The sequence below is a fragment of the Barbus barbus genome (assembly GCF_936440315.1).
Source record: "Barbus barbus genome assembly, chromosome: 47".
Classification (NCBI taxonomy): domain Eukaryota; kingdom Metazoa; phylum Chordata; class Actinopteri; order Cypriniformes; family Cyprinidae; genus Barbus; species Barbus barbus.
The window spans coordinates 11,325,881-11,353,629 of record NC_136725.1 but is presented as its reverse complement, the minus strand read 5'-3'; the positions used below and the strand labels follow the sequence as shown (position 1 = coordinate 11,353,629).

Sequence of the window (27,749 nt, the reverse complement as noted above, 5' to 3'; positions counted from 1 at the left end):
TTAATAAAAATTACTTTGATGTCCTAATTGAACTATGGCCTAATCCTGGTTTAGTCTAAGCCCTGTTTGTGAAACCGGGCCTAAATCTCCCAACTCCCTTCTTGTGATCGCTCAAAAACTCCCTCTCTCCTCCTCTCCAATCAGAAATTCCCTTCTCCTCACAGAGGCGGGAATAAGTCTTTGCTGGGCAAAGCCACGTTTTAGCATGTATATCCCAATCAACCTTTATAGTTGTGCGTAACTCTTAAAGGGGCAGTACATAGATATATCAACTGAACACACAGACACTATTATGATACTATCTGAATCATAAAACTTATAAATACTATTTAATCAGTAAATAGCTGTTAATGAACTGACTAATAACCCTCACTGGGTTACACTATTTTATTTTTTTTCTTTGTGTTCAATAATATTGTTAATCATATGACAAAACAAATGGATAATAAACTGTAACATTTGTCTATAATACCATATTGTCTTTTGTTAAACTCAGCATAATTCATATATTTTATGTACACACACACACACCCACACACACATACATATAAAACTTTTATTTTTACAGCTTTTTGAATGGGTTAGGCCTTATTTTGTAATATATGTCAGGCACAAGAACAGTTTCTTCCTCCTGGCAATCTATAGATTCAAGATTCAAGATTTTTTTATTCATCACATACACAATTATACAGAGTATAACCAGCAGTGAAATGTAGGTCAGGTCCTCTCCAAGGACAGTGCAATTATATAGAATACAAATATTAAGAAAAATAAAAGTAGAAAAAATAAAAGAATAAAAATAAAATAAAAGATAAAAAATATAAATTGTAAAGCTCGTCTATTGGTCCAATGGGGGTTCCCAATAATACGAGGAAGGTTTCTCTGCGTATTGCTTGTCTTTCCTTTTCGCAACACAACAAGATTAAATGCAATATATTTTCTCACATGTAGTAACTCGTTGTTACATCTGACTCCATTAATGAAAAAGATTTTAATGATATCTGTGCATCATTAAAGTTAACGAATATTTGATTATTCTGTTAAATTCTGATTATACTTTACCCGCTTAGATCAGGAAGCTATATCGCTCGAGTTCCTCACAAGGTCTCCGGCACAATTTCGTCAGTTCCGATGACCCAAAACAGAGGTATTTGGCTAAATATCTGAGATTTGCCGTATTCCCACGTGCCCAATCAAAGATTTGTAATATATAGCCCCCTTGGATGCCCCTCAGGAACTTAATTCAATCGTTTACTTTAGTAGTCTTCTTTTTGACCACCATTTAAAGACGTTAGTCGATCAACTTTACCTTTCTTCAAAATGGCTTTGTTTTGGCCAAGCTCGTGGCTTGTTCCACGTAAACTTATCTAAAGTAACATTAAATTAGAACAGAGGTCATCGACGCATTTAGATCTAGGCTGATCAAACAGCATCGGCTGATTCTAGACAGAAACTTACTCGTCTCCTCATCAAAGCACACTTGAATTTAGATATCGGGTATTAGTCGTCACTAATCTCTGACGCAAACTTGTGGAAATACGAATCCGATAATCTACTTGGGAAAAACAAATCTCAGAGTCGGTCAGAATACAATCAAACGTTTACAATTTATTGACCAGGTAATGAAGAAATAATTCAAAATATAATTCATAAGAATAAAATCATCAGTTGAACATGTCATAACAACAATTCAGAAATAGAGGAATTTGTAGAAATTATTACCTGTCAACAAAACTACACACAGCGTTTGTGTGGGAAGTCAACTTACAGGCTCCCCGGGAGGATAGTATGTGTGAAGTGTGAGCTGCACTGTGTGCTGCGTCTCTGAAGTTCCTTTTACATATGCAGGAGATAGTTCAAGTGTTCATTTTCAGGAGGGCCTTTTGTTTCATCGAGGGGTTGATCAGACATATTGGCAGCAGCCTTACAAATATAAATATAAATGTGCAGGTCAGTATGTTGTTGACTTAAATAGTAATAAAGAAAAATGTGCAAAAATGTTGTACAGGGTATTTAAATAGCAGCAATATGAGGTAGAGAAAAATTATGAATATTATTGATATGGTGATATTTACATGGAGTCAAGTGATGTTATGACACAGAGTTAGAGTTTAGGAGCCTGATGGCCTGGGGAAAGAAGCTCCTCCTAAGTCTCTCAGTTTTTGCCATCAGGCTACGGAAGCGCTTACCAGATGGAAGCAAAGTGAATAGACGGTTAGCAGGGTGATTTGAGTCCTTGATGATTTTAACAGCTCTATTTTTGCAGTGTTTGAGGTAGATGTCCTGCAGAGAGGGGAGAGCAGACCCTGAGATGCGCTCAGCTAAGCACACAGCTCAAATCAGCAAAGCACTACAGAGTGTTGTTTCCATACCACACTGAGATGCACTGAGTCAATACACTTTCTATGGTCCCTGAATAGAAAGTTTTCAGGATTGCTGGTGAGACCCTGAATTTCCTCAGCTGTCGCAGATGGTACAGTCTTTGCCTGGCTTTCTTAACCTGTGTTTGGATGTGTGTAGTCCAAGTCAGGTTCTTGGAGATATTTACACCCATATACGTCATGAACAGTTAAATGTTCCGCCGTTGTGCAATAACGATATGTGCAATAACCCTATAATTTGTTTGTTTCCACTTCCATCCTACCACATCCCTACATCTCATTCTCACAACTGTACATACAATTTATTTTACTTTTCGATTTATGTTTTTGTCTATTTATATTTACGTGTATTTTTTTATTCTCATCTTATTTTTTATTGTCTGTGTGTTGTTGTCTCTGTGAACTGGAAGCTTGTGACACTAAAGCACTTTCTGATTCAATTTTATATGATCATCTCACACATCATGGGTCAGCATTTTCTATAATGTAGCCTATATATCACAGTTTAATGTATTTAATGTATTTTTCGTATTTGTAAGTCGCTGTGGACAAAAGCGTCTGCTAAATGACAAAAGTAAGTAAGTAAAGTAAAGTAATGTGCATGGATGGAATGGGCAGCGACTCCTGCACTGACTTGTTTTCGAGGTAATTTCGTGTGTGTTTTCTCTGACTCATTTCTTGGATCTGCTTGTTTTCCAGGAAAGCAGACGGAAATGTTTTAGAAACGCGGTCGCCCCTCCCTAAGTCACCTGGGCCGCGCACCAATGAGAGCGCGAGAGGAGCAGCGCATAAGAGCGCAGACAGCAGCGCGCGTCTCATTTCTTCAGTACTGCTCGAGCTTCTGTTGCTTCTATTATTATTCGCTGGTGTTGTGTTGCAGTGAAATAACTCGCTCGCGATGGACTGCTGCGCGCAGATGTGCAAATGTTTTCTGATCCTCTTCAACATTCTGTTCGCTGTGAGTATGTCTGGGTTTTTACTGCTATTTCCTCTTCTGCTTGGATGAAAGCGTGCTATAATTTCATGAACACATTTGCATGTAGAAATAAAGCGCTAGATTCAGTTTCCTCGCATTTGCACGAGGTGCAGAAAAGTTCGGAGAAGTTAGCAAGATATTCACATTCGACTTTTCCGGATCAATAACTCGCGAGCTAAACATTTTTACTACACAATTGACTACAAGCGAGTTTTCCTCCGCTCTGTACTGAACACACTGATCTCACTGCGCTGAGTCTGAGGGACCGAAGGGACCGTCTGTAAAGTGCGAGTTACTAATCAAATACTCAATAACTTCACAGTAACACGCTGTACTTTCACCAAGCAGTGATGTGTGAATTGAATTTGGAGAAAGTACAGTGTAGTTATTAAATATTAGTCATAATCAAAAATCAGAAAAGTGTGTAAAAGCAATTATTTTCAAAAATGAGTGTCGTAGTCTAACCAGCAGGAGAGCAGTGATGTGTGAACTGAATTTGTGAAGTTATTGAGTATCAACCAAGCGGCAACCTCCCGCTCCCTCTAGTGAAACCAACACGGAAGTGATTAAAACTGCAATTCATCGACTAGCCGCTGGAGGCTGGCTCCAAAAGGGAGTCAATCACATTGACTCTCCATGTTAAAATGCCCAGCTTTACAGTAGAAAAAAACATGTTTACAGCCTGGTACAAAAAATTATTTTGGTCTATATAGCTAATTTTGCCCTTCGTGACAACTGTGAGGGGGGTGAATTTTTTTTATAACTCATCCATTTAAATTATATTAAGCCTTAAACTTCTGCATAATTAAGGGCGTGGCCACTTGAGTGACAGGTTGATTGACGTTGCTGTCTCTATCTGCTGTCTGTTAGCCGTCACGTTACCTCAGCCGCTGAACTTGGCATCTCTGCCGTGTTTCTGCTTTTGTTTTATACAGTCTATGGCTTTTTTCGTTATTATTTCTTAAAATTATCTAATAAAATGGCTTGTTGTGCGGTTAATTGTACTAACAGACCGTCCAAGTCTAGGCTCCATTTTTTCCGGTGAGTGATATTGTAATGTAATTTTATTTATTAATTTATTTATTCTTTATAATTTTATTTCAAACTTAGCTACACTCCAGAATCCGACAGACTGTGATTGGCTGTAACGTTAGGCCTGTAATTAACGTTACTGGTTAAGCGTTTTCCTCCAATAGAAAACTGTTAGGCTATAATACAAACTCTGTGGCTTAAAGAATTAAAACCGATTAAAACTGTTTTTAAAAGACGAAACTCAGTGAGAACATGATTAATAAAGCATACTATATACAGACAACCAGGCACCTCAGTTCCGCCCACGTCCCGCCTCATTGCCCATTTTGGACGCGTTGCCAAGATGGCGGCGGTCGGCTCCGCCCACTTTACGCTTCAAAAACGCTCTTCAGAAACCTACGAGTGACGTCACGGACACTACGTCCATTTTTTTTTACAGTCTATGGTATCAACATTTCTTTGCGTTTGGCACTTTGCAGACGGTCCCTTCGGTCTCAGACTCAGCGCAGTGAGATCAGTGTGTTTAGTACAGAGCTTGTAGTTCGTTTTCTACATCACTACGAAAGAAAAGAGGCGTCAGTTGTGAAGTAAAAACGTTTTGCTCGTGAGTTAATAGAATCTGTGAATGTCTTGGCAACTGAACAGAGGCAGTGTTTATTGCAGTGTGAGTTTCTGATGAAGGCTGTGCTGAATGTGTTTCAGAAGGGGGGCTTCGGTCTGGTGGCTCTGGGACTGTGGCTCCGGTTCGGTGCAGAGACCCGAGGGTTCTTCGACATCGATCTGAACACCCCTGAGTTCAACATCGGTGAGTTCTGCTGCTGTTTCTCTCTCACATCACTGCCAGACGAGCCACAAGCTCTTTTTATATGTTCTACATTTCATTAAAAATACATTTAGAATGAACAATGACTGCTGTACAAAGAGAAAAAAAAACATCAAAAACACATCTTACCCAGATAGCACACGTACATCTGCAAGACGTCTGTTAAAGATCCTAGTCCTATAGACATATTGCAGATGAGCAAACAGCGTTGAAGTTAGCCAGTGTCTTATTCTTCTCATAACTGAGGAACTTATTTCTGATGGAGCTGAACCAGCAGGCAGCGCGAGTCTGGAAAAGTGTGTATATTTGTCCCTCCGCACTTCATCTGTAAGTTTTTCAAGAGTGATGGGTGATGCAATCGCCTGTTTCACAAGATCTGTTTCAGCAGTCACGAGCTCAGTAGAGGACTGATGCCATCGCTTCATGTTGAAACGCATGATATCTATCCGTGACTCTCTGTGTGTGTGTGTCCTTCAGGAGTGATAGTGCTGGTGGTCACTGGGGTCCTGATGCTGGTGTTGGCTGTGATAGGTTTCTGCAGCACCTGTAACAACAGCAAATCAGCTCTCGGTGTGGTGAGCATCACTGCAAACACCTCACACTCACTCACAGAGCAAGATCCTGTGTAAAGAAGCACACTGAACCTGGAGGACAAAACTCTCATTCCTAGACACGTTTGTTCCCAAAGCAGTAAAACACTAACCTTGTCAGGTTTCACTGGTCAAATCCATACACACCTGTCTGGAGAAGTCATGGCTCTTCTCTTCTTTCCCGGTCCCTCATGCACATCTGAGAATTAGAATTGAGAGTTATTAAGTTTATGTACTGATTGAACATTTGTGTTTTTCTGATTTTCAGTTTTCTGGCCTGCTGTCCATTCTGATCATCACTGAAATCACAGCTGGTGTGATGGCTTTTATATGGAGTACCCGGGTATAAAAACACACACACACACACATGTTGGTTTTTGTGGTTTATGGGGACTCTCCATAGTCAAGTCAAAGTCAAGTCAAAGTTGATTTATAAAGCACTTTTTTAAAAACAACAAGTGTTTATCAAAGTGCTGTACATGCAAGAAGTAATAAGAAAAATGATACAACCAGTGACACTAAAAAACACTAAGAGACAATAAAATAATAAAAAGAAGCAGCTCTCACATAGCGTTAAATGCCAAACTATAAAAATACGTTTTTAGGCTAGATTTAAAGACAACAAGTGTTTGAGCCTGTCTAATGTAGAGGGGCAAGCTGTTCCAGAGCTTCGGTGCCGCCACTGCAAAAGCCCGGTCACCCCTGCTCTTCAGCCTTGCCAGCGGGACAACCAAAAGCAAATGGTCAGCAGACCTAAGTGCTCTTAATGGAACATATGGCGTAATCAAACCGGACAGATATGTAGGTGCTACCCCATTAAGAGCTTTAAAAACAAAAACCAGAATCTTAAAATTAATCCTAAAACGGACAGGTAACCAGTGAAGGGAAGCCAGAACAGGGGAGATATGTTCCATCTTTCGTGTACCAGTCAGTAGACGAGCTGCGGCATTCTGGACCATCTGTAGTCTAGAAAGAGAGGCCTGACTAATGCCTATATAAAGGCCATTGCAGTAATCCAAACGAGTTGAAACAAAGATATGTAAAATTCTTTGAAAATCTTTAGGAGACAGAAAAGATTTTACCTTGGTAAGTTGTCTCAACTGGAAAAAACTAGATTTAACTACAGAGTTAATCTGTTTATCCACCATAGGCGTAATGGTTTTTATACTGCATAAACTGTGTGTGCTATTGCCCTACACCAACCCTACACCTAAATGTAGCCCTCACAGGAGACTTTGTGCATTTTTAGATTTTAAAAAAAAACACCATTTAGTATGTTTTTTAAGCCTTTTGAATTACGGGGACATAGTGTCCTCATAAACCACCTTCATATTGTAATACCTCTGTCATACCCATGTCTTTATACAAATTTGTGTCCTCATAAACCACATAAACATGCACACACACACACACACGTTGGTATTTGTGGTTTACGTGGACTCTCCGTAGGCGTAATGGTTTTTATACTGAACAAACTGTATGTGCTATTGCCCTACACCAACCATGGGACGTGCACTGCCCATATGCCCTTTTCGACTCACGTTGCCCTTCCGAGGAAAAAAACAACAACATCGTACAATGGATGCAGATTTTCACGTAGGCCTAGATTAATAATAATAATAAAAAAAAATCGAAAAGCCTCATTCACTTCTATTCGGGCACCGAAAGTGAACGTCAGTAGGGGAAGGGCAAACTCTGTTTACGTGGCTGCTGCAGCGCTGCACGTGACGGGCACCTGAGCTGAGCCTGCATGAGCGGGCGCGAGATTGTCGCGGTTGTCGGGTGAGGCGTCTCAACGTTGTCGGAAAAGGTGAGTTTGTGATGTATAACAAACGAATGATCATCATCATCATCAAGTTTTATGAAATGAATTAAAATCTTCATAAATCCAGGCTGCGTTTGCCACGTTTAGCCTGGTGAGACAGAGACTTTGCACTGTAATAATGATGAGATGACATGACACTGTGTAGGCGAATTGTGACCCTGGATCACAAAACCAGTCTTATGTTGCACGGGTATATTTGTGGCAATAGCCAACAAAACATTGTATGGGTCAAAATTATAGATTTTTCTTTTATGCCAAAAATCATTAGGATATTAAGTAAAGATCATGTTTCATGAAGATATTTTGTAAATTTCCCACCTTAAATATATAAAACATTTATTTTTGTGAATGGATGCAGCACTATCGCCAATAGAAATGGACAACTTTAAAGGCGATTTTCTCAATATTTCGATTTTTTTGCACCTTCAGATTCCAGATTTTCAAATAGTTGTATCTCGGCCAAATATTGTCCTATCCTAACAAACCATACATCAATGGAAATATTATGTATTCAGTATAGTGTGTAAATTTGGAGAAACCTATCAGTGACTTGATAGGATATTGATGTAGGGATTTTCATGACTCAAGTCATGTTTTTCTGTGTTATTATTAGTAGTAGTTAAGGTGATTGAGTGCTGTATTTCAGTGTTTTACTTTGTGTATATATATTTTAATAAAGACCCTGTTATTCTCAGTCCTTCATAAAGCCCGTGAGTTTTTTTTTGGGGGGGGGGGGGGGGGCTTTTTTCAGGTCAGAGCAACTGCCCCTCAAAATTCCTGTGCACGTCCCTGCCAACCCTACACCTAACCCTACCCCTTACAAGAAACTTTGTGCATTTTTAGAAAAAAAAATATACCATTTAGTATGTTTTTTTTAAGCCTTTTGAATTACGGGGACATAGGCAGTGTCCTCATAAACCACCTTCATATTTTAATACCTCTGTCATACCCATGTCATTATACAAATTTGTGTCCCTGTAAACCACAAAAACCGGTACACACACACACACTCACTATAACTCACACACTCTCTCTCACACACACACTCACAGGTGTCTGTGTAATAGTGCTGGTTTTAATGTGTGTGTGTTGTAGGTGTCAGATGAGTTGGTGTACTTCTATGACACCATCTACGTCCAGTATGTCAACACCAGGAGCCCAGGTCAAGCCGTCACCCTCAAATTATTCCACAACGCTGTAAGAGAGACACACACACACACACACACATACACACACACACACACACACACACACAAACACAGACGTGGTCTGACAGGTGTGTGTGTTTGTGTTTCAGTTTGACTGCTGTGGGGTCAGTGAAACGATTGAGGTGTTTGTGCGTGACACCTGTCCAGAAGGCAGCTTCCTGAAGCTGATCTCCAATTCTGTGAGTCACTTCCTGTTTGTCTTGCTCTGATTTCTGGCTGTGTGTTGTGTGAGGAGTGCAGGTGCTCATCCGTGTGTGTGTGTGTGTGTGTGTGTGCAGAGCTGTCCCATCATGATCAGGGAAGTCTTCAACACGAAAGCTTCGCTGGTGCTGGGAGGGTTTCTGGGCACGGCAGGAATCATGGTGAGTGTGTCTGGAGCTCTGTGTGGTTCACTCTCAATCACATGTGTGTTCTGACCGTCTGTGTGTGTTGGTCCTCAGACGCTGGTGCTGGTGTGCAGCTGTGTCCTCCTAAGATATGTCTCAGTGTCTTACAAGTCTCCTCCTCCATACATTCTCCTCGGCTCCCCGCTGTCAACCGGCAAGATGATATAACTCAAGTGTGCTTTATTGGCATGACAAAAACTATGCAGTTGTATTGCCAAAGCAATAAATAAATAAAACGGCTAAAAAAAACAGCTTTCAAGTAATGACTCTACATCAGTGTGGAAAGGCCTGAAAGCCATCACCAGTTACAAGACCTCATCCCCCAGTACTGAGGCCAATCAACAAATGGCTGAAGACTTAAACGAGTTTTACTGCAGGTTTGAAAAGCAAAAGCCTGGTCTGAAACCCCACGCCCACTCTGACTGTTTTATTATGGTTTCTGTTTTGGTTTTCAAAACTAATGTGAGACCAGTGAGGTGCTAATTCGGCAAGAGAAGGTGTCAATAAAAAGGTCCGTACACCATACTAATCAAGCAATTACAACTGTTTATTGTTGATACACACAGCTGATATCATTAATACTGATACTGATCATAAGTAAATGCATAAAATGATAATCAAATCATAAACATTCAAGAAAGATAATCATAAACCAGTGCACAATACAAGAATGATCATGAGTGAATGGATAAAAGATAATATTTGTGAATGAATAATACACCAATTCCTACTTGAGCAAAAACTCAGCAAAATCTCTGAGGTTTCGCAAGAAGTGTGTTGTGCCAGAATTCTGCACCTGGATGATCAAACGACAACGGTTTCCAATCTTATCTTGAAGGCCAATGTAACCTCTCTCGTGCTTTCCTGGGAGATTGTGATGTTGTTTTGCACCAGTTGCAGCCTTGTCCCTAGCATTTCAGTCTCTAAATGTTCATCCGTTGAGCGTAACAAAAAAAACAACCCATCTCTTACATTCGGTCCCTCGCTCAACGGAGAACCAAACTTCGAACATATCTCAGGTGCATCCTTCTGACATAGCAACAAATATACATGTTGAATATAGTAAGTAAAGTAAAGAGTATTAATAAAATTATTATGGGATGAATAAAAATGTTGAGAAGATGTCGTGCTTGTGGGGACCAACCTTCAAAAATGGACCACCAACTATCATGAGCTGTACTCTCAATTAATTTGCCTAAATAATCAATTTGATCAGATGTGATTACAGTGTTAATCGCCAACTTAGTCATATTATGAAGATGTTGCTTTACCATGTCCTCTAATTTAGTTGATGCCTTTAGCAATTTTGCTTGTTGCTCCAAAGAGATGCCTAAATTAGAATGCAAAATTTCCCATTGAACTTGAGTCAAACCGTATGTACTAGTCTGATTAGTTAACAAATACGTCCTATTCTGACAGGTCCAAATGTATACATTCTGGAGGCATCCAGAAAATGGAAAGTAAGGCAATTTAGGATGTGGATTCATGGTGGTAACACACAAAGTATGTGGTCCAACTTCAAACAAGATATCAGTTGGTATAGAATGGTCCCACTGGCAGACACCAACTCCCTCTGTCAAACATGGATTGGAATACCGTTCGCAGAGAACAGATTATTCCTTGATCAGTGTTATCACAATCAGAAACATCATAAGTTTGATTACTATGAGGATTCAACCAATCACCCTTTAAACGCATAGTCCAATAAGATCCCTTGACTATAACAGGTAATACGTGATATTTACATAGTGTGTGAATTTCAGTTACGTTAAATTGTTCCCACTTCCCATAACACACAGTATCATTACAAACAATACTGTGGGCACTTAATTTAAGCCAATTTCCCTTATCAATTCTCCATAACTCCCTCCAAGCATTATAATTGGAGGACATTACAGTTTGTTGTACATTACGAAGTTGCATCTTTGCTGAAAGCATATTGAGATTACATTCTGTCCAATTCAACCATTCTGACACATTATTCCAACGGAAATCATTAATAGAATGTTTCAATAAGAAACTACATCCCAATAAGCTTGATATTTCTGAGAATGTATACCATACGGCATCCATTGCCCTATCTTTTGTAAGGCATCATGTGAATATCTCCCTACATTCGACAGTTTGTTAGCAATCACTTGTTTGTCAATAGTGTTAAGCACTCCTAAACCGGTACCTGTCCCTCCCAGTAATGTATCATACCATGCTCGTTTGTTTCTACATTTTGGTAAAGGAGGGAAAAGAATGGTCCAAAATACAGTCGTGTGTTTAACAGCATTAGCAACAGGTGTGCAAGTGTGTGGTATCGGTACAACATGTCGATCTATGTGCTGTGGTTTTACGAACCCATGGTATTACCGTCCCATATGTAGACCTGTTATAGATTCTAGTAGAATTAAGCAGTGTCAATGGTTTTGGATTGTCAGTGACCACACTTTGTAACCCAGTAATGTTTTGACCATCACATTTGCGTATAGTATAGTTCCCTATACACAATGATACATTGGTGTGTATTTTTACTGATAGATTTGTTGGACAATCTAATATCGGATGATTACAATGACCACGAAAAAAAAAATTAGTCTTATATGTTACACAACCTCCGGTTGGCCTTATAATGCCCACCGAGCATGTAGCATGTAGCATTAGCTTCACAGATGATACTGTCCTGTCTCCTAGAATGTGGGTCACCTTTCCATCGCAACACCAGTCCTGTGTACGAGTGTACCTCGACCCTGGGCACTTGAGCGAAGCATCCAATGATCCAACCTAGAATAGTCAGTTCAATTAACAAAATGATGAATTTCATAGTGATGCAAGTGTGTTTTCTTTTCTCCAGCATATAATGGAACACTGTCTCCCACAGAACAGAACCTGCAAGACTAATCTGTACAGCTGAAACTGTTGTGGCCCTATATGTGAACCACACTCGTCGTGCTCTTCCTCGACCCAAGATGACTCTTAATTCTTGCTGCACAAGAACAGTTGCAGATTTTACCAACACCCCTGTTTGATGTTGATAGGCGTTGTCTTGTAGCCACCACTCACTTTGTCGAACACAGTGGTATCTCAAGACTTTCCACACTCGATGCTCAGCCAACCTTGGTTGATATTGCCAGGCGATGTTGTGCTCAAACAGAAGTCTCCCCCTCTGGTTTCCCTTGGCACGGAATGATGCACCAGTTGTTGCCAAGCAGAATCCATGTCTGTGTGAGAATAGAAGATCTGGCCAGCCGATGGTGGTTTGGATTAACTCTGTCCCTTTCTCCTCTTCTAGCCACCAGTAGGCCTCATCCTCAGCCATCTCTGAGAAACAGCCATTTGGTCAGCAACCATCTCCATTGTTTCCTGCACACAAGAAAAACGCACACATACTTCGCAAACGTTATTACGATTCTCTTAAATAACATTTCTTAGCAGGGACATGTCTCCATCGTTCTTCTCCTGGTTCCATCACTGCAACAGTATTATCTTGCCCCATTGCTATTATTTCTGCTGGTTCAGGGGGACCGTTGTGTTGTTCGACCCAAACTTTAGCACCACATTTATCAGTTGACCCAAATCCCCCCTTTCTGTTATCACTGAGGGTTTAGGTATTTCTTCTACATTTCCCATGTGTACTGGTTTAATTAGAATTTGGGCTATTTTACTACCCTTTTCTAAGGGTAGTGGCACTTCTGAAGTGTTTTGGAGGACTACCTTTATAGTCCCTTGATAGTCAGAATCAATTACTCCAGCAAACATGATGACCCCCTTCAAAGCCAAGCTTGATTTGGGACATATTTGTCCGTAATGTCCAGGAGGACACTGCACTCCAACTCCTGTTTCCACTATAGTGACTTTCTGTGGGTTTAAGGTTACAGCGGTTAGTGAAAATAAGTCTAGGCCCGCTGAGCCTGATTGATCAGTATGGGCAATCTTGCTTCTGGGTCAGTGACCCAAAATTTGACAGGTTGAGTCTGACACTCTTCCACAATTACAGGTTGGACTTTAAGTCGCATGAGAGGAGTCTGACCTTTGGTGAGAGGCCAATTGTTTAAAACCTTTACAGCATCTCGCAAACGGTCCCTCCACCCAATCAAATCTCCCCTTTCCCCATGACAGTTAATCATTCTCCCTTAAATTTTACTGGATTACCATTAAAAAGTGCCCTGACATTTTGAACATTTTTAGTTTTCCAATAAATTTCCAATGGTACATAGGGTCTAATATCCTCGTGCGACCAAGAAGCTGCACGAATTCCGGGGGCTCGACCTGATTCCTAGTAGTGATATTGTTGGGCCATTTCATCCAATTCTTTACGCGGGTAAAGACTACACTTCTTTTTTTCCCCTTCTTACATTTATTTTTTCCCCTTCTTACCTGATTTGGTTTCAGAGGCCTTTGCCTTTTCTTCTGGTACTTCCTCTGACTCATCCTCTGAGGAAGATGACTCAGAGGAAGAAGAAGATACAGCTTTCTTTTTGTTCTTTGACCTGTGCACAGTGTGATTACATTTTTAAGTTGATTCATTGAATGTCATACGCTCACAACATTGCACCATGCTTATCTGTTTTACCAGCTGCGGCGGATCGCCCTTCACCACTCCTTTTTTCCTAGCCAGTTTGATTAACTCACTAGTAGATTTCCCATACATATCTTCTCTTTGTACCCCTACCTGTAGCGACAGAGCCCATAGCTGCTTTCTGGAAACCCCCTCCTGATTGCTTTTATCATTGTTCGGAGTGAATCGTGGTTTCTCAATTTTGTCCCATTCCCCCAAATCACCTAACTCCCGTAATTTGGTAACTGTTCCCCCAATTGTCCAATCCTCTGCCCCCAAAAGGACAGCCATCACGGGTCCTACCCTCATGGATAATGAAACAGCCTCATTCAAAGTGTGCCATTGCCCCAACTGCCCTCGTCTGGAAAGCGTCGATACACTGCATTAGCAATAAGGGTTTTCATTTCCATCAAGAGCTTTTGCCTCAGTTTTCATTCCGGCTCGAACAACTGGATCATTACACAGATCTAAAAAGTGCATACTATCAACAGCATCCACTCTGATCTGACTCGCTCCCTGATGATAAAGACGAACTATCCAACGATCAAGAGGCTCTCCAGCTTTTTGTTTCATTCGCTCTCTGATGTCTGAAATTTCATGAGTATAATCTTCCATTATATCTTGCCTGTTATTACCCAATGCTCCCTGCACTAATCTCCTTCTCTGAATTGGTTTTACCTGAACAGAAGGAGGATCTATTTCTGATCCCTCATCTGGACCGACATCTTCGTCCGGTCCAGTATTATAATCATCAGAATCCCAAACATTCCCATCCCAAGCGGATGGATCCCACCCGTCGGCATTTGCGGTAGCTACAAATGCCCGTACCTTACGTACATTTGGTTTTTGCTTCTTTTTAGCATTAACTTTGGCTACCTGAAGAGCAGCTTTTTCTGCCACACCAGTCATTTGATTAAGACGCTGGTGCAAAATTTCAGCTTGACCTTGCGCAAGGCTTCTGACATTTCTTTCATCAATTTTTCAATCTCTCTGACTTTTTGATCTGCCCGCTCATGCTGCTTTCTGTAAGCAGTTAGCACAATCCACAAGAGACTCTGTAAGCCCTTTAATGGATCCTTTTCTGAGACCACAGCCTTTTTCAAGCACACTTCCACTTGTTGCGGCTCTGCATCTCTAAGCTCAGCAGACCAAAACTGAGGCAACCCTCCGCCCTTTCTGAGTTCTCTAGCAACTGACTCATACAAAGGGTCTTCCCACTCTGGAAGCACATCAGGCTCGGGCTCCTTTACTTTCTTACGAAACATTGCATCAACATACCTTAAAAACACCCTTGAAACCTTCTCTGCCTCGCACCAAAATCACTTTAAATGTCTCAAATATCCTGTTTGTGACGCCAATAATGTTTTAGTATGGTTTCTATTTTGGTTTTCAAAACTAATGTGAGACCAGTGAGGTGCTAATTCGGCGAGAGAAGGTGTCAATAAAAAGGTCCGTACACCATACTAATCAAGCAATTACAACTGTTTATTGTTGATACACACAGCTGCTATCATTAATACTGATACTGATCATAAGTAAATGCATAAAATTATGATAATCAAATCATAAACACATTCAAGAATGATAATCATAAACCAGTGCACAATACAAGAATGATCATGAGTGAATGGATAAAAGATAATATTCGTGAATGAATAATACACCAATTCGAGCATATACTAAACCTAAACCCCAAGCAAAGTATTATAACCAATATACAACCTCAGAACTGTGCCATCATCTTCACTCTTCAGACGACTGAGGGAGCCCGTTTCAGTCACAGTGGAAGACCAACACCTGTCCGAGAAATGCCGGGCGATGCGTACTTATTCCACGGCTGAGCTTCCACTGTTTCTGAAAGAAACCCCATGTTTTATACTTCAAAATTAGGTGCAGGTTAAGAACAACCCTCCAAGTGAGAGAGAAGGCAAGTTGGCCAGACTCGCTCTTCCTCCTAATTGGGTGCACTCATTTTAGTTACCAAAAGATGAACCATTACTCAGCAAAATCTCTGAGGTTTCGCAATAAGTGTGTTGTGCCAGAATTCTGCACCTGGATGATCAAACGACAACAGTTTCCAAACTTATCTTGAAGGTCAATGTAACCTCTCTCTCGTGCTTTCCCAGGAGATTGTGACGTTGTTTTGCACCAGTTGCAGCCTTGTCCCTAGCATTTCAGTCTCTAAATGTTCATCCGTTGAGCGTAACACAAAAAACAACCCATCTCTTACACTGACCGTCTCACAACACAGCCATCAACACCCTCTCCCCTACTGTTTCTCAGCCTGTAATCAAGATCTGTGAAGAAGATGTAAGCAAAGTTTTCAGGAAACCGAAGATAAGGAAAGCCAAAGGCCCAGACTGTGTCTCTCCAGCCTGCCTCAAAGCCTGTGTTGTCCAGCTATCATCCATCTTCACATTGATCTTCAACAGATCAATGGAGCTGTGTGAAGTCCCCTCCTGCTTCAAACGCTCCGCCATCATCCCTGTACCCAAGAAACCAAAAATCACAGGACTTAATGACTACAGACCTGTTGCTTTAACGTCTTTACTGGTCCCTTACTGGACCCCCTGCAGTTTGCTTACCGATGCAGTCAACATGGGACTGCATTTCATCCTCCAACATCTTGACAAACCAGGGACTTATGCAAGGATCCTGTTTGTGGACTTCAGCTCCGGTTTCAACACCATCATCCCGGACACCCTTCAGAATAAACTGACTCACCATCATGAACAGCACTGTGACTGCAGTGGAGTCATTCAGATTCCTGTTCTCATATCAGATATGTATGCATTTATGCATGTATGTCTGTATGTACCAAGAGCTCCTTAAAAACCACAACAAATTCCCCATGTGTTTGCGCACACTTGGCGAATAAAGCTGATTCTGATTCTAAATAAACCTCTCTCCGTGTCTCTCAATTCAATTCAAGGTTGCTTTATTGGCATGACTGTAAATTATACAATATTGCCAAAGCTTAGTATACATATACAAAAATATTTTTAAAAATTATAAAACAACAATAATTAAATGAACAATCGCATTAATAGAATGGCATATTATAACATCGTAGAAGTACTAAATGACCAAATTAGAACGTGTGAACGTTTGATACTACAGTCTTTAACTTACATGTATACAGTGGGGCAAATAAGTATTTGATACGCTGCCGAGTTTAAGTTTTCCCACTTACAAAGAATGGAGAGATCTGTAATTTTCATCGTAGGTACACCTCAACTGTGAGAGACAGAATATATATAACAAATCCAGAAAATCACATTGTATGATTTGAATAATTAATTTCCATTTTATTGCATGAAATAAGTATTTGATACAATAGAAAAATGGTACTTAATATTTGGTACAGAAACCTTTGTTTACAGTTACAGAGGTCAGACGTTTCCTGTAGTTCTTGACCAGATTTGCACACACTGCAGCAGGGATTTTGGCCCACTCCTCCATACAGGCCTCCATACCCCCATGCTTCACGGTTGGGATTGACAGTCATCTTGAATTTCTTCCATTTTCTAATAATTGCGCCAACAGTTGTTGCCTTCTCACCAAGCTGTTTGCCTATTGTCCTGTAGCCCATCCCAGCCTTGTGCAGGTCTACAATTTTGTCCCTAGTGTCCTTAGATAGCGCTTTGGTCTTGCCCATAGTGGAGAGGTTGAAGTCTGATTGATTGAGTGTGTAAACAGGTGTCTTTTATACAGGTAATGAGTTCAAACAGGTGCAATTAATACAGGTAATGAGTGGAGGATAGGAGGGCTTCTTAAAGACAAACTAACAGGTCTGTGAGAGCCAGAATTCTTGCTGGTTGGTAGGTGATCAAATACCTACTTCATGCAATAAAATGGAAGTTAATTATTTAAAAATCATACAATGTGATTTTTGGGATTTCTTTAATATATATTCTGTCTCTCACAGTTGAGGTGTACCGACGATGAAAATTACAGATCTCTCCATTCTTTGTAAGTGGGAAAACTTGAAAAATCGGCAGTGTGTCAAATACTTATTTGCCCCACTGTACCAAGGATCACTGTGGTGGACAATAGGGTAACACACAGTTCAGGTCAGACACAATACACACATTCACCTGCTGTCTCTCAGGCTGTGGCACACACGCGTATCTCGCAGTCAGTGCTGCTGTCTGTCCCTCTTCTAATACTATCTTTCAGTGTTCAGTTTCACTAATGGCTGTAAAGTTCAAGTTGGTGAGTTTGTTGGAAGTGTAGAGGTTTCTTATGGAAGTGTATTTATGGCAGTGAAGTATGAAGTGTGTCTCTGTCTCGATCTCTCCTGTCTCACAGTGAACACACACTCTTTGCTCTCTGGGTAACCAGCTCTTTCTGTGTCTGCCGGTCTCGATGGCTAGTCTGTGCTCACTGAGCCTATACTTGGTCAGGATCTGTCTCTGCTTTGTCTTTGACACTCTGGAGATATTCTTCTAATTCATATTTAAATTTTATAGTTCAATAGAGTTGTAATTTAATTTTGTGTTTTGGTTTCTTGATTCCAATGTTCCAGATGTATATTTTTAGATTGATAATTTGATTTATTTTGATGTTTGGGTGAGAAGCAGTGCTGGTCTGAGACTGGTTAGTGTAAGTAGAGTTGGTCAGGTTAGTAAGTCTCAGAACCAGCTGACTGAGTGGACTCTTTTCAGGGTTCAGTTCTTGGGTTTGTAGTGATTTAAAATGTAGCGATTCCGTGGGACTTGATTTTAGATGCATCCAGAATTTGAGCGATCTTTTATGCATATTAATAATCAATGGGAATCGGCCTAATTCTGCCCTACATGCATTATTGGGTGTTCTCCTTTGCCATTTTAGAATCATTTTGCAGAATTCTGTGTGTAGGGCTTCTGTTGGATGTCTGTCCCATCTAGTGTAGCACTGATCACTGAGTGGACCCCAAACCTCACTTCCATACAGCGCTATGGGCTGAATCACACCATCAAAGATTTTACACCAAATTGGAAGCGGTGTTTCAGTATTTAGGCATTTCTTCTTGATTGCGTATAGAGCTCTTCGAGCTTTATCTTTGAGAGCATTCACTGCCATACAGAAACTCCCCGATGCAGTGATGATCAGGCCGAGGTAAGTGTACTTCACCGTGTATTCTAGGGCAGTGCTGCCAAGACTGAACTGGTATCTGTGTTCCTGACATCTGGGCTTTTTCTGAAAGACCATAATGTTGGTATTTTTGAGGTTTACTGCCAGGGCCCAGTTCTGGCAGTAGTTCTCCAGCAGGTCTAGGTGTTGCTGTAGTCCCTGTGGGGTGGATGACAGCAGCACTAGATCATCTGCGTACAGCAAAAGCTTGTTTGTTTTTTTTGTCTTGTAGAGTGAGTCCAGGGGCTGTAGACTGTTCCAGCTGCACCGCTAATTCATTAATGTAGATATTGAACAGTGTTGGAAAATTTACATTTTCATTCAAATCTGTAGATATTGGAGCTAAAACGAAGTGCTCCAAAAACAACAGCAGAGGGCGAGGGTATAAAGTACACATCCGCTTTAATTTGTAACATTACTAAATTTACTGCGAAAAACTGGATTTTGGGGAAGTAAGAGGTGAATGAACTCGGCACAAGAATAATCCAATAATATTTACCAAAAAGCTGCAAGAATTCCCATCACTACAATACACTGTCATATTGATGTAACTAGATGAATAATAGCTGCAATTGTGCAAACTACTGTAATTATACAGATTTTATGTAAGGGAAATTGCAGTTTCATGCCATAAAAGCCATTCTTTGAGCAACCTTGCCTAAATGTTGTAACTGAGTTTAATAAGCTTTAACATGTTTTCAAGAATGTCAAAGCATAACAATTACGCTGCATTTTGTTGTCCCCAGAATATATTTTTTTTAAAGAGACAAGGACACTGACAGCTCAAGTGCCTTTATTGGGACCAGAATAACAGCTCAGAGCCACTCATTGTTAACGTGGATGGCTTCTCCTAAAAAAAAGAATGGGGGCTAGATATTAAATACACAACACTTGAAAAGCTAAGACGGTGACAGGGAGACACAGGCTAGTGACATCATTCATCCTCATCCCAGTCCTTCTTTCCTTGTGGAGCTTTGGGTCCACCAGCCGCCTTGGCCATTATAATCTGTGAAGGAGAAGCAGACATTGTCAGACACTTACTTACTGCGCAGTGCAATATCCTGTTAGGAAAAGTGCTTTTAATGCATGCCGCATGCAAGTAAATTGTGCCAAAATCCCCAGATGACATTTAAATGTCACAGAGAATGACATAAGTTAGTGATGCTCATGAAGAAAAACAGATCTTGAACTTAGGTTTAAAACAGACAGTTAGGAGACATCACACTCATTATCTCTCATTAAAAGGGGATTGTTCAACCAAATATGAAAATAGTGTCATTTACTCATCCTCAGCCCCAAACATGTTTGAGTTTCTTTCTTTTATTGAACAAAAAGGGAAATTTTGAACGATGTTGGTAACCAAACAGTTGCTGGTAGCCAGTATTTGATTTAATTTTTTCTATACTATGAAGTCAATGGCTACCAGCAGCTGTTTGGTTCAAAACACATCCTACATTCTTTAAAATATCTTCTTTTGTGTTCAACAGAAGGAAGAAACTTGTATAGGTTTGGAACAACTTGATAGTGAGTAAATGACAATTTTCACTTTGGGGTGAGCTATACCCAACTTAAACTTAACTAATGCTTCTCAGCTCAATTTAAACAACGTAATTATTTTATATGTGGTGTAAAAACAGGTTAGACTCATTTTGTCTACAAATTCATGGTGAATTTCCACAGTGTTCATGCAACCCGATTCACACTCCAGTGGTTAGGCACTCCAAACAGTAGTGTGTTTTTATGCACCTTTGCAATTATTTAGGATTTCTTATCAATAATGTGAATCAAATTTGTCTGGCTCCTCATCCCAACTGTCTTTGTCCCAGTGTCCTTGCTGTTTGGGGGCTTTGGGTCCCCCTGCTGGCTTTGCCATAATGATCTGACATATACACATCACATTATAATCCAGAAAGTAACAGGCAAACAAAGCACCTAAATTGATAAACATGAACGGAATAAGAAACTGCAAGATACATAATTGTAAAGCGAAGAGCTAACCTGATCCACACGGAGAATGGTGATGGCTACGTTTGTGGCCAATTTGATTCCCCAGTGCTTGGCCAGGTATGGATCGAGGATACCAGCCTCCATCATGTCCCTCACTGCAGGCCCCTCTCCCTGAATGGTTTAAAACAAGTATATAGCCATCAATTACACCTTAAAATGCATGATTTAGGGACCCTCTTTCTATTTATATCAGGACTGTTTTGTCTCCAAATTAGAAACAGCTTCTTGTTCCCTCACCTCAATATCAAAGCCAGAGTTCTTGTTGCCCTCGTGGTGCGCGGCGTACAGTTTGGAGATCAGCTCATTGCCCTTGACGCCAGAGTTTTCTGCCAGAGCACGGGGCAGCGCTTCAAACGCCTCTGCGTACTTCTTGATGGCGTACTGTTCCAGGCCTGGGCAAGACTTTAGAGGACATGTTCAAATTATTTACACTCTTCAGGTTTTGCCAACAGCAAAATGAGATGATTGATTTGCTTACTTCTCCATAGGAGGTGATGTGTTTCGCCAGCTCAATTTCAGTGGCACCGGCACCCGGACAAAGACGTGCGTCCTGAGGGGAAATATTTCTGTTAGGGTCAAATTTTGTCATGATTTAAAAGTCTTATATTAGAAGCGTTTTTTGGGGTGGAGTTTTAAAGTAGCTCACCTTGACAAGGACTTTGAAGGTGTTAACTCCATCGTCGATAGCACGCTCAATGTCATCCATCAGGTTGTTTGTGGACCCACGAATTACTAAAGTAGAGATGGCGCCATCCTCTTTATCTAGAATTAAAAGGAGTGAGATGACATGAGCTCTCTGGATACATCACCGCCAGACTAAACAACATTTACAAAGCTCAGTTTACTAAAAAGCTACATAATCAAGAAAAAGTTCATAGACGTCTATCTAACAAGGGATGTTGGTGAGTGAGTGAGTGATTCAGTCACATTTCAGCCCAAAACCATAATAATAAAATATATTTAAATATTTAAATTTTTGGTGCATTTTATCGCTGGTTTACTTTTAGTTTGCTTTAGATTTATGTACAATTTTATTTATCAGTCATTAAAATCCTTTTTATGGTTACAAATACAAATAACTGTTTTACATTTTAATATTTTAAAATGTAATTAATTCCTACGATTGCAAAGCTGAATTTATAGCAGCCATGCTGATTTGATGCTTGGAAAAATGTCTCATTATGAATGTTTAAAAGAGTTGTGCTGCTTGATATTTTTGTGGAAACTGTGATAAGTTTTTTTTAAGGGCTTTTGAAGAACAAAAATGACAAGACCAGCATTCATTTAAAATATATATATTTTGCAACAATGTTGGATTCATTAGTCAATTTTGATTAGTTTAATATGCATCCTTAGTGAATAAAACGGTTCATTTATTATTCAAAAAAAAAATCTTACTGACCCCAAATATTTTGAACAGTGGAGTGTGTGCCAATCACATGGCAGCAACTCAATGCATTTAGGCATCTAGATGTGAAGACGACTTGAAGTTCAAACTGAGCATCAGAATGGGGAAGAAAGGGGATTTAAGTGACTTTGAACATGGAATGGTTCTTGGTGCCAGGCGGGCTGGTCTGAGTATTTCAAAAACTGCTGATCTACTTGGATTTTCACGCACAACCATCTCTAGGGTTTACAGAGAATGGTCCGAAAAAGAGAAAATATCCAGTGAGTAGCAGTTGTGTGGATGAAAATGCCTTGATGTCAGAGGAGAATGGTTAGAAATGATAGAAAGGCAACAGTAACTCAAATAATCACTCGTTACAACCAAGGTATGCAGAATACCATCTCTGAATGCACAACACGTCGAACCCTGAAGCAGATGGGCTACAGCAGCAGAAGACCACACCGGGTGCCGCTCCCGTCAGCTAAGAACAGGAAACGGAGGCTACAATTCGCACAGGCTCACCAAAATTGGACAGTAGAAGATTGGAAAAATGTTGCCTGGTCTGATGAGTCTCAATTTCTGCTGCGACATTCAGATGGTTGGGTCAGAATTTGGCGTAAAGAACATGAAAGCATAGATTCATCCTGCCTTGTCTCAACGGTTCAGGCTGGTGGTGGTGGTGTAATGGTGTGGGGGATATTTTCTTGGCACACTTTGGGCCCCTTTGTACCAATTGAGCATCGTTTAAACGCCACAGCCTACCTGAGTGTTGTTGCGGACCATGTCCTGTCCATCCCTTTATGACTAGAGTGTAGCCATCTTCTGATGGTTACTTCCAGCAGGATAATGCACCATGTCACAAAGCTCAAATCATCTCAGACTGGTTTCTTGAACATGACAATGAGTTCACTTTACTCAAATGGCCTCCACAGTCACCAGATCTCAATCCAATAGAGCACCTTTGGGATGTGGTGAAACGGGAGATTCACATCATGGATGTGCAGCCGACAAATCTGCAGCAACTGTGAGATGCTATCATGTCAATATGGACCAAAATCTAAGGAATGTTTCCAACAGCTTGTTGAATCAATGCCACGAAGAATTAAGGCAGTTCTGAAGGCAAAAGGGGGTCCAACCCGGTACTAGTAAGGTGCATCTAATAAAGTGGCCAGTGAGTGAGTGAGTGTGTGTGTAATATATATAAAAAAAAAAAAAAAAATATATATATATATATATATATATATATATATATATATATATATACACACATATACATATACATACACACTATGCATAGCAAGTAAAAATAGCATTGGATTTTTCTTACCATGTTTGAAGACCACAACTTGCGTATCTCCAACTTCAGAGAGGTACACACTGTCACAGTGTCCCATCTCTTCTGGGGTCGGGGGAGTCTGTTGTGAAAAATCAACCAGATTGAGACAGAAACAGAGTGACCATAATGATGTCAACTGGCTTGTCACCAACTCACATCATACAAAATGCACTCATGAAACATAACTCAAAATAACTCACCAGTCTGGGCAATGCTGTGGCTCCCACCGTTTTGCATAGTCTTCTGAGGTCCCATTTTGAATTCAGCCTGGGTGAAGTACAAACAGCATTTATAAATTTTGTTTTTATTCTCATTTAACAAGCCAACACATAAACTGAATAAATGCTGAATCAAGCAACACAAAAAAGAAGGGATCTTCCTCTTTCTCACCTGACCACCATGAGCTTGTACTTGTTGGCGTAATGAAGGGCCATGTCAGCAACTTTGCCCCCAGTCACAACCACATTGGCCCCTGAATCAGCAATAGACTTCACCTGGAGCTCCATCAGGTCCTCTTCTCCTTTACTGAAATTCATGAGCTCCTCTGTGTTCTTTATAAGTACTGTTCCCTGTGAAGAATCAGAAAGAAATATTGAAGGAAGAAAGCCCAAAAGCAAAAGAGAACATGATTTAAAGCAAATTTCTTGAACAACATACATAACATACTGTCAACCCATAGATACAAAAGGTCCATCAAATCCAATTCAATAAGCATTTTTCTACCTTTGTTTCAGTAACCATGCAGTCAAACGGACAGGAGAACACTGCTATCTTTGCGTCTTTCACTGATGTGATGTCTCCTTCGGCCTCTTTCTTAAATACCATCCCATGAAGCATCATAGAAGAGTTCAGTCCACAGCCCTACAAAGAAAAAAAAAAAATCTGAATCTGAGCCACAGACACCTCATTCATTTAAAGCAGTGCCTAAATTCAAGTTATACTTACCAAAATTTTGCACACTCTGACATTATCGACATTGAAATTGCCAGACTCGGGGAAGATAGAGACTGTAAAATAAGTAGTAATTAAATAAAATGATTAAAATGAAAAGAAAAAACATGTTCACAAAATAAACTGAATTTTCCCAGAGTACACCAAAGCAATCATGTCTTACCGCAGGCCTGTGCAATGAGGTTGGCCAGGAAGTCCTCGTTGCCGTACTGTTTGCTCATGACGGCTGAGCGGATAATGGCTGTGGCCTCATCCAGATCGTGCAGGTTCTTCGCAGATGAACAGACGCAGTCGGGCAGAATCTCCAGAGTTTTCTTACATGCCATCTCGTAACCCTCAATCACCTGGGATTCAACATAATCATCAGCTCAGGCAAACATGCTATCAATAATGCAAATAAATTATATAACTTAACATGAATTTGCAGCGATTAATCATACTATTTGTGACCCTGGACCACAAAATCAGTCATAAGGGTCAATTTTTTTAAATTGAGATTTATACATCACTTGTTAGGATAGGACAATATTTAGCCGAGATATAACTATTTGAAAATCTGAGGGTGCAAAAAAAATAATAATCTAAATTGACAAAATTGCCTTTAAAGTTGTCCAAATGAAGTTCTTAGCAATGCATATTACTAAACAAAAATGAAGTTGAGATATATTTATGGTAGGAAAGTTACTAAATATTTACATGGAACATGATCTTTACATAATATCCTAATGATTTTTGGCATAAAAGAAAAATCGATAATTTTGACCCATACAATGCATTTATGGCTATTGTTACAAATATACCCATGCTACTTATGACTGGTTTTGTGGTCCAGGGTCACATTTAACACAGGTCTGTTTTGACCCAGAAAAGATACATAAAACATTCTAAACAAATACATATTTTTAGTATGGGAACCAAATTTTGGGTTGAGACTAAAACAGACATTTTTATTTTATACGACTTAATGCAAACCTCTTTCCTGACAGTGACATACTGCATTAGCGTGGTTGTTTACTGACCTCTGAAACAGACAGGCCCATCTTCAACAGCTCCTCTGCAAGCTCCAGCAGAGCACCAGCAAACACCAGTACAAAGTTTGTGCCATCGCCTACTTCCTGCTCTTGCATGTGGGATGCCATTACGATCATTCTGGCTGCCGGGTGCTGAACCTTGATGGAAGAAAAAAAAAAAGAGAGACATATACAAATATAAATAAATAACAGAGACATATATTCTTCCAATTATATGCATTAGTTCTTGTTTTTATCACAATTACTATTATTTACCTCCAGCTCTCTGAGAATGGTGGCAGCGTCATTTGTGACAAAGAGTTTCTCCAAGTGGTTGATGACCATTTTGTTCATACCTAAAATAATTAAATGATCATTTGACATCCAGTGATATCACTAAAAAGGTCTAATACATCATAGTGAAACAATAAGCCTCACCATTGGGTCCGTATGCCGTTCTTGTGGTCTGTGCCAGTTCTTTGCATGCCTGAATGTTCCTGAAAACAGCCTCCTCAAGACCTGAATAGTGCTGGTTGTGGAAAACAAAGAGTCAAAAGTTATTTCATATTTTGAAAACATAAAACATTTGGGGCTGGATAGTGGTTTCAGTATTGAAAACTGAGTAACATGCTTGTTGTTATTTCAAATTGAAATATAAAGCAGCGAGGGATCAGATGACATTTCTATAATGTATAGAGTAATATTTCTCTAAGAAACTTTGCATATTTATCATGCAGTAATTGTAGATTCACACACCATAACTATCACACAAAGAAAACAAAAAGCAATGCTACACTAGTATTGATCGAACAGAAAGAAGCAGGAGTAGTAGTTATGATATTTGCTGATATAGTGAGTGATGTTTATCAAAACTGTTTTTGTCAAGAGCGTGAATATCTCATAAAAAAAAAAATCTCAAATACTCAATGTTTAGAAGCTAAACCGTTACAGCAGCAAATGAACTGGAAATTAGAAACACTTAAACTCTGAAAGCAAATTGTGTTATTTTGTTAAATCCTATAATTAAATTATCTGATTAGCATACCAACAAACCGAATGAATAGGGAACTGCCCTTTTATGGCTAACTGCATCCTTTATTGTTGGATTACTCATGTAATTTTTATAAACGTTAAATAAAACAGTATACTTAAACAGTTTTGTGATTCTACAGCTAACCAAAATCAATTACCTTCCTATTATTAGTTAGGAGTCAGTTGGGTGAGTGATGGAGGTGTGAGCAGTGTCTGTCTGTCAGTGGCACATGTCTTCAGCTAACATGCTAACTTCATTCATCCGTTACTTTCTAACGAAGCAAAATTACTGTCAAACCCACGATATTTCACTAAGACCACGGTAATGACGGCTTTGTACAAAATATTATTCTTCCGTTGAAGTCTGAAGCGTGTGCTGGTTTTACCGGGAGTCGGGCGCTATGAGGCCCATGTTCTAGAAACCTCTATGAGGAGTCATTGTGTGCGCTCTAAAAACAACACAATACGAGCAAAACACTGATTCAACAGCCCTACCTTCGCACCATCCTTTAACATCTGAGCAAAGCCAGGTGCTTTGGGGACGTGAAGAGCCATTTTGAGCAAATAAGGTAGATATTACACTGATGCTGGATGAGGCTGCAGTGCAGCGGACGGGAAGCATGCAGCTAAGAAAGAACAGGCTCCGCTGCAGAGCTCAGAAACACGGATTAATGATCCAGACAGACGAGAGAGTGGAGCGCCGATTGAGTCCCCACCCAATAACAGAAAATTAATTTCTTTATTTATTTATGAGTGAGTGCGTGAGCATAGTATATGTTATAAATGTTATAATTAGTTGTTTTCTGGGCCAAGTGAATTTATGAATTTAGTCTAATATCAATTTATGAATATTAGTCTAATTTAGTTTAATATCATCAAAGAACTATTTTTTATTATTTAGTTATATTTCATTATACATATCTTTATATTTTTATTTCATTTTAAATTTCTGTCTTTAAAATTAAATAAAAAATATAAAGATATTTAAAATAAAGTAGACTAATAAATAATAGAAGAATAAATCAATACAGTAGAATAAATTTATAGGTTAATTTGGCTGAAACTAATTTCTCAAATGGCTCAAAACACACACACACACAATCATACCATTTCTAATTTTAAATAAAATTATTTAAATACATTTAAA

At 39.7% G+C, this 27,749-nt stretch overlaps 2 protein-coding genes across 3 annotated transcripts; one reads left to right on the top strand and one right to left on the bottom strand.

Annotated features, from left to right (window-relative positions):
• Nucleotides 1-2,970: 2,970 nt before the first annotated feature.
• On the top strand, nt 2,971-9,559 carry LOC306865651 (CD9 antigen-like). Its single transcript, XM_079410384.1, has 8 exons — nt 2,971-3,339; nt 5,092-5,194; nt 5,690-5,787; nt 6,071-6,145; nt 8,723-8,824; nt 8,925-9,014; nt 9,114-9,197; nt 9,276-9,559. The coding sequence occupies exons 1-8, from the start codon at nt 3,280-3,282 to the stop codon at nt 9,387-9,389; spliced, it is 726 nt and encodes a 241-aa protein (XP_079266510.1). The 5' UTR covers nt 2,971-3,279; the 3' UTR covers nt 9,390-9,559.
• A 10,096-nt stretch (nt 9,560-19,655) lies between these two features.
• LOC306866127 (T-complex protein 1 subunit theta-like) lies at nt 19,656-27,296 on the bottom strand. 2 transcript variants are annotated; one of them, XM_079411154.1, is made up of 16 exons: nt 27,098-27,259; nt 26,009-26,099; nt 25,847-25,926; nt 25,580-25,729; nt 24,724-24,904; nt 24,555-24,616; nt 24,333-24,470; nt 24,000-24,178; nt 23,810-23,876; nt 23,601-23,688; nt 21,533-21,648; nt 21,365-21,436; nt 21,124-21,288; nt 20,878-20,997; nt 20,626-20,758; nt 19,656-19,885 (listed from the first exon to the last, which is right to left on the bottom strand). In XM_079411154.1, exons 1-15 carry the CDS (start codon nt 27,155-27,157, stop codon nt 20,651-20,653), a joined length of 1,677 nt encoding a protein of 558 aa, XP_079267280.1. In that variant the 5' UTR covers nt 27,158-27,259; the 3' UTR covers nt 19,656-19,885; nt 20,626-20,650. The 2 variants fall into 2 exon arrangements, with proteins under 2 accessions (XP_079267280.1, XP_079267281.1); XM_079411155.1 differs by lacking the exon at nt 20,626-20,758 and having other exon boundaries at nt 27,098-27,296.
• Between the last annotated feature and the right edge of the window lie 453 nt (nt 27,297-27,749).

Bases quoted from the DNA above. Each gene is read 5' to 3' on its own strand.
- LOC306865651 (XM_079410384.1), top strand. From the start codon at position 3,280: ATGGACTGCTGCGCGCAGATGTGCAAATGTTTTCTGATCCTCTTCAAC. The intron at 3,340-5,091 runs GTGAGTATGTCT...AATGTGTTTCAG, and splicing joins TCTTCAACATTCTGTTCGCT to AAGGGGGGCTTCGGTCTGGT. The intron at 6,146-8,722 runs GTATAAAAACAC...TGTGTGTTGTAG, and splicing joins CTTTTATATGGAGTACCCGG to GTGTCAGATGAGTTGGTGTA.
- LOC306866127 (XM_079411154.1), bottom strand. From the start codon at position 27,157: ATGGCTCTTCACGTCCCCAAAGCACCTGGCTTTGCTCAGATGTTAAAG. The intron at 24,905-25,579 runs GTCAGTAAACAA...GTTGAATCCCAG, and splicing joins TGGGCCTGTCTGTTTCAGAG to GTGATTGAGGGTTACGAGAT. The intron at 20,998-21,123 runs GTGAGGGAACAA...TAAACCATTCAG, and splicing joins ACTCTGGCTTTGATATTGAG to GGAGAGGGGCCTGCAGTGAG.